At 34.0% G+C, this 8280-nt stretch overlaps 3 protein-coding genes across 3 annotated transcripts; 1 reads left to right on the top strand and 2 right to left on the bottom strand.

Moving 5' to 3' along the window:
• Nucleotides 1-57: 57 nt before the first annotated feature.
• LOC126687243 (probable leucine-rich repeat receptor-like protein kinase At1g35710) lies at nt 58-3152 on the top strand. The gene is made up of 11 exons (XM_050381723.1): nt 58-268; nt 344-491; nt 569-640; nt 829-900; nt 1002-1073; nt 1161-1304; nt 1393-1473; nt 1576-1647; nt 1836-1907; nt 2520-2591; nt 2681-3152. The coding sequence occupies exons 1-11, from the start codon at nt 187-189 to the stop codon at nt 2769-2771; spliced, it is 978 nt and encodes a 325-aa protein (XP_050237680.1). The 5' UTR covers nt 58-186; the 3' UTR covers nt 2772-3152.
• Nucleotides 3153-3678: 526 nt separating this feature from the next.
• Nucleotides 3679-5376, bottom strand: LOC126687242 (pentatricopeptide repeat-containing protein At2g20540-like). The gene has a single exon (XM_050381722.2). It carries the CDS (start codon nt 5327-5329, stop codon nt 3695-3697), a length of 1635 nt encoding a protein of 544 aa, XP_050237679.1. The 5' UTR covers nt 5330-5376; the 3' UTR covers nt 3679-3694.
• Nucleotides 5377-6680: 1304 nt separating this feature from the next.
• Nucleotides 6681-7351, bottom strand: LOC126687597 (pentatricopeptide repeat-containing protein At1g08070, chloroplastic-like). Its single transcript, XM_050382154.2, has one exon. The coding sequence runs from the start codon at nt 7293-7295 to the stop codon at nt 6681-6683; it is 615 nt and encodes a 204-aa protein (XP_050238111.1). The 5' UTR covers nt 7296-7351.
• Nucleotides 7352-8280: the final 929 nt, after the last annotated feature.

Below are 8280 nucleotides of genomic sequence, written 5' to 3' on the forward strand. Positions count from 1 at the left end.
GGGACACATAAGTTCGTGGAAATTTTCGTGCTTCTTAGCTTAGCTTGAGAGTCTCAATAATAAATCCACCGACGACAGATTAAATCCGCGTTTCCAGAAAATGAAAATGAAGAGGTAAAATCAAAATAACCATATAAACGATCACTCGTTCAATCCCAACTCCCAACTCCCATTTCAACATATCAAATGGCGTCCAATCTCTTGATCTTCTTCTTCATTTTCCCTCTACTACTCAATTCCGCCCTCTGCAAAACCCTCAAGCGAGACGGTAATTAATTAATTCTGCATCTCCAAGTTTACATTTTTACTTGCACTATTCTGATTCACTTACAAAATTGGGCAGTTAAAGCTTTGAATGAGATAAAAGCGTCACTTGGATGGAGAGTAGTGTACGCCTGGGTGGGTGATGATCCTTGTGGTGATGGAGATCTGCCTCCTTGGTCCGGTGTTACTTGCTCTACCCAAGGAGATTATCGAGTTGTTACCGAGTTGTAAGTTTTTTCTTTTTTACCAAGATGAAATCTTTGGTGAATATTCGTTAATGGGTTGTTGTTTGTTTGTGTTGTAGGGAAGTTTATGCAGTTTCAATTGTCGGTCCTTTTCCTACTGCTGTTACCAATTTGTTGGATCTCACTAGACTGTAATATTTTCTTCATTTTTCTGATTTCAATTTTGTTTTTGTAATGATTCAAATTATATTATTTTGTTCATAGTTGCTAGAATTCAATTCTTTAACTCGAAAATCGGCAAGGTCTTTAGTTCACATTTCTAAACAAGTGACTTGATGAGTGCTATAATTGATGCTATATGAATGGTTTTGCATAACAGGGATCTGCATAACAACAAATTGACGGGGCCTATTCCTCCGCAAATTGGGCGGTTGAAGCGTCTTAAGATACTGTAAGCCCCCTTTTCTCCATTTTGCTTTGAAGTTTTTTATTTTTCATGTTTTGGTTTGGTTGTGAAATTTGAATTCTATCTGTTTTGTTGTTGTTTGTTAGTAATTTGAGGTGGAATAAATTACAAGATGTGATTCCTCCTGAAATTGGTGAACTCAAGAGCCTAACCCATCTGTGAGTATGTTGGATTTTCTCCAGCTATATATGGTGATGACACTGCTTATTGTTCTGGTTTAAGTTGATGTGGTAAAACCTTTGCAGTTATTTGAGCTTCAATACTTTTAAAGGTGAAATTCCCAAGGAGCTAGCTAATCTTCCAGAACTTCGGTATCTCTATCTACATGAGAATCGCTTCTCCGGCCGAATCCCTGCTGAGTTGGGGACATTGCAAAATCTGCGGCACTTGTAATATTTTGTTATCTCCTTAGAGTAGCTTCATTTTAGAGTAATGTTATCATTGGGTTTTTAATATATCTTATAAACACATGTTTAGGGATGTTGGTAACAATCATTTGGTGGGTACTATAAGGGAATTAATACGTTTCGAGGGTTGTTTCCCTGCACTTCGAAACATGTAAGCTGTTTGTTTTGCCAGATTCTCAATTTTATCACTGACATGATTTTTGCTGGATGAACAAACTGCTAATTTAATGTCTAATTCTGAAATGATATGCAGTTATCTAAACAATAATTACCTCACTGGAGGAATCCCCGCACAACTTGCAAATTTGACCAATATAGAAATATTGTAAGTCCTGTTTTTCGTTTTTGTTTTGTTATTATCATATTTTAAAAACTTATTATGTTCTTTTTCCTCCATTACATGAGGACCGTGCTCTATTAAATCTGGCCACTACATTAGTCAATCATTTTTTAGCTAGATCTCCATTTGTTATGACAATTGACTGTGTATATTTGTTTCTTTGTTGATTACAGGCATCTATCATATAATAAAATGTCAGGAATAATCCCTGCTGCAATTGCTCATATTCCTAAATTGACTCACTTGTAAGTTCATGTTTAGAAACTTATGCTTTTATATTTTTGGTATAAGAAGAAGGATCTGGCTTTTGTTTTTGGAGCTTTTCACTATACAATTTATTGGCTTACTGAAAGATGGTTTCTTATGATGTTAGTAAGTAAAATTGGATTGATCATAACATGCTACATCATTTGATGGAGAAAAATGTGCATTGTCTGAAAGTCTCAAAAATGTTTTTCTTTATCTTCGTATTTTCATAAGCGTACTCTTCTTCTACCAAGATTTGTAAGAGAAGACTATTTATTACCAATTACTTTGGATGCTACAATAGCACCTATCGTACTATTATCTTTTGACGCTTGACTGGTGATATTCACATAGTAAATTGATTAGCATGCTTGCCCATAATTTTGAGAAGACTCCGTATCAGCTTTCTTTCTGCTTGAGCAACCCAAAAAGCGAATCAGTCAACTCTACTACCAAGTTGGCAGGGTGTTTACTTTTTTAAACCCCTCGATTTTAAGAGCGTAGACATCACTGAATTATCTGCTTACTTGAGAATCACTCTAGAGTCTTCTCGAGTTTCTAAGTCATGTCTTTGCATAGACTTATGTTTTTTGACCTTGATTGCATTCCAGGTACTTGGATCACAATCAATTTTCAGGGAGAGTTCCTGAGGCCTTCTATAAACATCCTTTCTTAAAAGAAATGTAAGTTTTTTTTCATCAGTTGGACCCCGGAACATATCGGAAATTTTATGGTCATGGTCATTTACCAAATGATTTATTGCCATTTGCAGGTATATTGAAGGAAATTCATTCAAGCCAGGCGTAAACCCAATAGGTTTACACAAAGTTCTTGAAGTTTCTGATGCAGATTTCATAGTTTAGTAGACCACAATCCACTGCTAGGCTACATTTTGTTAGTTATGTGAATCAAATGTGAAAAACTCTGAAGCTCAGCTAGAAGTTTTGTCTATCAACTTCACCTTCCGTCTCCTCTCTCGCACAAACAAAAAGAAGACTGCAATACTTATAGAGCTTAAAAACAGTCCCTTGTCATTAATTTGGAGTAAGATAAGCCATGTTTTTCAACGCTAGTGTCTGAGAAGGTAGCAAGGAAGAAGGAAGATAAATTCTGGCGATGGAGAAGGCTTAGTATTAGATTTAGATCCATGTTTTTATTTTTTTGTCAAAGAGTTGTACTGCAATTGATGAATTGTTTTTTACTTTGCTGTTTTAAATTATATAAAGGTTAATCTCTTAGCTTAATACTTTTAGACATCAGAAGGGCATGAAAGCTCCTCTTACTTTTATTTCTTGTGCTAAGTAGGTGTATATTCAGTTTTGTGTTAACTAAAACTAACTAATTATAAAAGCATCCATTCTACAGATCTAATGGTAAAGCATTCAATTTATTACGCACAGCATAGACCTGGGAGCAACATCATCGCCAATATTCCAGCACACAGCTCTACCCTGACTCTGAGGAGGGTTGCAACTCAACTTCTTGAGATTCCAGCTGATGAGCTGAGCATGGATCAACTGTAACAATGTTGAGGACATGGAAGCAACTGACATGATAAATGCTCGCGAAAGTTGGAAACCTTACATTTATAAGATTTTATCGTTTTCCATTCTAATCAGTTTGCGTTCAGCATTGTTCACAGCAAAAGGCGGATTTCTGCAAATTTTCTCAAATTGTCATGCTAGGCCAAGTAATCAATCACTGATTAACAAGATGATTCTTGGTTAGTTGGCAGAAATTCCTCATGAGAACAAATTTATGGACATCACATATTCAAGAGAGCATGTCATGTATGGTCAACAAGAACTGGATTAGAATAACATTCAAGGAATCTCAATTCCTTGTTTATCTTTTGCAGAATAAATTCTATATCTTGTAATTGTTTGTGGGTTTTCTCTCCTGCAACAAATTCATGAATGATGCCATTAATCTTGATTGAACTACAGCCCGGTAACTTGTAAATCCCTCTGTTCCTCATCATCTTCTTTATTCTTTTGGCCTCGTCGTATCTCCCAGTAGTTGCATACAAATTTGAAAGCAAAGCATACACCCCACTGTGAACTTCCAACTGCAACAGTTTCTCAGCTGCAACCTCCGCCAGTTGGGCTTGTCCCTGATTGCAGCACCCACTTAGCAATGCTCTCCAAGCTACTGCTTCTTCAGAGGAACTGCTACCGACAGGCATTCTTTCAATTATTTCTTTCGCTTCTTCAAGGAGTCCCGCTCGGCTAAGAAGATCTACCATACATCCATAGTGTTCACTCTTAGGCTCAATACCATACACATTGCACATTTTAGCTAACACTCTTAAACCCTCATAAGCCATGCCGGAATAGCTACAAGCAGAAAAAATAGCTATAAATGTAACATCATCCGGCTTAAACCCAGCCTCCTCCATCTCCGTAAACAGCTTAAGCGCACCTTCTGCATCACCATGCATTGCCAAACCAGAAATCATGACATTCCAACAAACTACGTCTCTCTGAGGCATTTCATCAAACAGCTTCTTAGCTAAATCCACATTCCCACATTTCGCATACATATCGATTAAACCCGTAATCAAACGGATACTGCGATGCAATCCTAGCCTTTCCGTAAATCTATGAACCCAAATACCACTATCCAAAGCACCTAACTGAGCACAAGCACAAATTATACTTAACAAAATTCCCTCGTCGGGTACTATACTATCCAATTGCATCACATTAAACATGTACAAACACTCTTTAAAACAATTATTATGCAAATACCCAGAAATCATAGCACCCCATACACCTCTATCTTTCCTTAAAGCACGATCAAAAAACAATCTTGCAGACTCAACATCACCCACTTTAGCAAACCCAGAAATCATTAACGTCCACGACACAACACATGGACTCGGCATTTCATCAAACACATATCTAGCAGCTCTCATATCACTAAAAACCCCACTAGAATACATTAAAATCAAAGAATTAGCCACAATAATATCACCAAACCCTAGTTTCAAACAATACCCATGAACCAATTCACCAAGAAAACGAGACTCAAACTTGGCACAAGCTTTTAACACATAAGGCAACGTATAATTATCTGGGTACATGCCATTTTGTAACATGGTAACGTATAGATTAAAAACTTCAAAGATTTGGTCTCTGAGAAGAAAAGCTTTGATCATGGTGTTGTAAATGCAAATGGTGGGGTTTTGAATATGTTGGAAGAGTTTGCGAGCATGGTGAAGATTTCCGTGAGTTGGGTGTGAGCAAAAGGCTAAGATTCTGCTTAAGGTATAGGAATTGTTGGTTAGGGAACAAGTGAATGCTTGTGCATGAGCTTGCTTTAGGTGCTTCATGTTCTTGCATTTCTCCAAAAGATTGAGGCATCTTCTACTACAACTGGTTGGAGCTGATGACATGATAATCGGTTCGTTCGTGTGCATTTCTGTTTAATTTACAAAGATGAATTCTCAACAGATTTCAATGAACTATTATAAAGCAGTCATTTTTTTTTATTAAAAATAGAAAGAGTCAGTTGTTAGTTATCGAGTCGTGATTTGAATCCACAACCTCTCGATACACTTAAAGACGCCTTAACTATTTTTTAATATTACTACCTAATTTATTTATGTTTTTACTCCCTCTCTTTTATAACTTATTTTTATACTCTCAAAGCAGTTACTACTCCTCCTCCTCTTCTTCTTCTTCTTCTTTTTTTTCTTTTTCTTCTTTTTTTTTTCTTTTTCTTCTTTTTTTTCTCTATCTTTTTTTTTTCGCCGTTCTCCAATCCTTCACCGATCTGCCGTTGTTTCACCGTCAATCCGCCGCTCTTCTATATTAAATTTTAGCAATTTTTTTCTTATTATTACGAGTTATTTTAACGCTCAGATCTGAAAAAATTGCTTTTCAACTTTTTCTGTTTTAGATCTAAAAAATCTGCATAAATAACAATTTTATGATGAAAAAAATAATTTTCTGCAGAAATAACGATTTTTTTTGCAGAAAACAGCGTCTGATTATCATATCGTTATCACTATTATCATATCATTATTATAACACTGCAGCGAAAAACGATTTTTTATTAAGAAAAGTGCTTGATTATCATTTCGGTATCACTAACGTTAGCATATCTATATCATTAACGTTATCATATCAATATCATAATATTATACGGTTATGATAATAATATGATAAGATTATGATAATAGTATGATAAAGTTATGATAAAGTACGTCATGATAATGTTATGATAATATTTTTAGATACTGTTATGATAAAGTATATTGTGATAATGTTATGATAAGTTTATGATAAAAAATTACGATATAGTTATGATAAAAGTACGTCATGATAATATTATGATAATAGTATGATATAGTTATGATAAAAGATAAATAATGTTATGATAACAATATGATAAATTTGATGATAATAATATGATACCGTTGGATAATAATATGATACCGTTGGATAATAATATGATAAGGTTTAATAAAATGTTATGATAAAATACGTTATGATAATATTATGATAATATACTGTTATGATAAAGTAGGTCATGATAATGTTATAATAATATACTGTTATGATAAAGTACGTCATGATAATGTTATGACAAAGTACGTCATGATAATGTTATGATAGCAGTATGATAATCAAACATTATTTTCCATAGATTTTTTATTTATTTTCTGCAGTATTATGATAACGGCGTGATAACATAGTGATAATGATATGATAATCAGACACTGTTTTTCCACAGAAAATCGTTTTTTTGCAGAAAATTATTTTTTTTCAAATGAAAATTGTAACATCACCCACTTTAGCAAACCCAGAAATCATTAACGTCCACGACACAACACATGGACTCGGCATTTCATCAAACACATATCTAGCAGCTCTCATATCACTAAAAATCCCACTAGAATACATTAAAATCAAAGAATTAGCCACAATAATATCACCAAACCCTACTTTCAAACAATACCCATGAACCGATTCACCAAGAAAACAACACTCAAACTTGGCACAAGCTTTTAACACATAAGGCAACGTATAATTATCTGGGTACATGCCATTTTGTAACATGGTAACGTACAGATTAAAAACTTCAAAGATCTGGTCTCTGAGAAGAAAAGCTTTGATCATGGTGTTGTAAATGCAAATGGTGGGGTTTTGAATATGTTGGAAGAGTTTGCGAGCATGGTGAAGATTTCCGTGAGTTGGGTGTGAGCAAAAGGCTAAGATTCTGCTTAAAGTATTGGAATTGTTGGTTAGGGCACAAGTGAATGCTTGTGCATGAGCTTGTTTTAGGTGCTTCATGTTCTTGCATTTCTCCAAAAGATTGAGGCATCTTCTACTACAACTGGTTGGAGCTGATGACATGATAATAGGTTCGTTCGTGTGCATATCTGTTTAAATTACAAAGATGAATTCTCAACAGATTTCAATGAACTATTATAAAGCAGTCATTTTTTTTATTAAAAATGGAAAGAGTCTCAAGTTAGTTGTTAGTTATCGAGGCGTGATTTGAATCCACAACCTCTCGATACACTTACAGACGCCTTAACAATTTTTTAATATTACTACCTGGTTTATTTATGTTTTTACTCCCTCTCTTTTATAACTTATTTTTATACTCTCAGAGCAGTTACTGCTCCTCCTCCTCTTCTTCTTCTTTTTTTTTCCTCTTTTTCTTCTTTTTCTTCTTTTTCTTTTTTTTTCCGTCGTTCTCCAATCCTTCACCGATCTGCCGTCGTTTCGCCGCCAATCCGCCGCTCTTCTATATTAAATTTTAGCAATTTTTTTTCTTAACTCGTGGTGATTATTACGAGTTATTTTAGCGCTCAGATCTGAAAAAATTGCTTTTCAATTTTTTCTGTTTTAGATCTAAAAAAATATGCATAAATAACAATTTTATGATGAAAAAAATAATTTTCTGCAGAAATAATGATTTTTTTTGCAGGAAACAGCGTCTGATTATCATATCGTTATCACTATGACGTTATCATATCATTATCATAACACTGCAGCGAAAAATGATTTTTTAATAAGAAAAGTGCTTGATTATCATTTCGGTATCACTAACTTTAGCATATCTATATCATTAACGTTATCATATCAATATCATAATATTATACGGTTATGATAATAATATGATAAGATTATGATAATAGTATGATATAGTTATGATAAAGTACGTCATGATAATGTTACGATAATATTTTTAGATACTGTTATGATAAAGTATATTGTGATAATGTTATGATAAGTTTATGATAAAAAATTACGATATAGTTATGATAAAAGTACGTCATGATAATATTATGATAATAGTATGATATAGTTATGATAAAAGATAAATAATGTTATGATAACAATATGATAAATTTGA

This window comes from Mercurialis annua, linkage group LG6 (genome assembly GCF_937616625.2).
Source record: "Mercurialis annua linkage group LG6, ddMerAnnu1.2, whole genome shotgun sequence".
In the NCBI taxonomy this organism is placed as follows: Eukaryota; Viridiplantae; Streptophyta; class Magnoliopsida; order Malpighiales; family Euphorbiaceae; genus Mercurialis; species Mercurialis annua.

Coding starts and splice junctions, on each gene's coding strand:
- LOC126687243 (XM_050381723.1), top strand. CDS start 187: ATGGCGTCCAATCTCTTGATCTTCTTCTTCATTTTCCCTCTACTACTC. Junction 269..343: donor CAAAACCCTCAAGCGAGACG/GTAATTAATTAA, acceptor AAAATTGGGCAG/TTAAAGCTTTGAATGAGATA. Junction 1,648..1,835: donor TTGACCAATATAGAAATATT/GTAAGTCCTGTT, acceptor TGTTGATTACAG/GCATCTATCATATAATAAAA.
- LOC126687242 (XM_050381722.2), bottom strand. CDS start 5,329: ATGCACACGAACGAACCGATTATCATGTCATCAGCTCCAACCAGTTGT.
- LOC126687597 (XM_050382154.2), bottom strand. CDS start 7,295: ATGCACACGAACGAACCTATTATCATGTCATCAGCTCCAACCAGTTGT.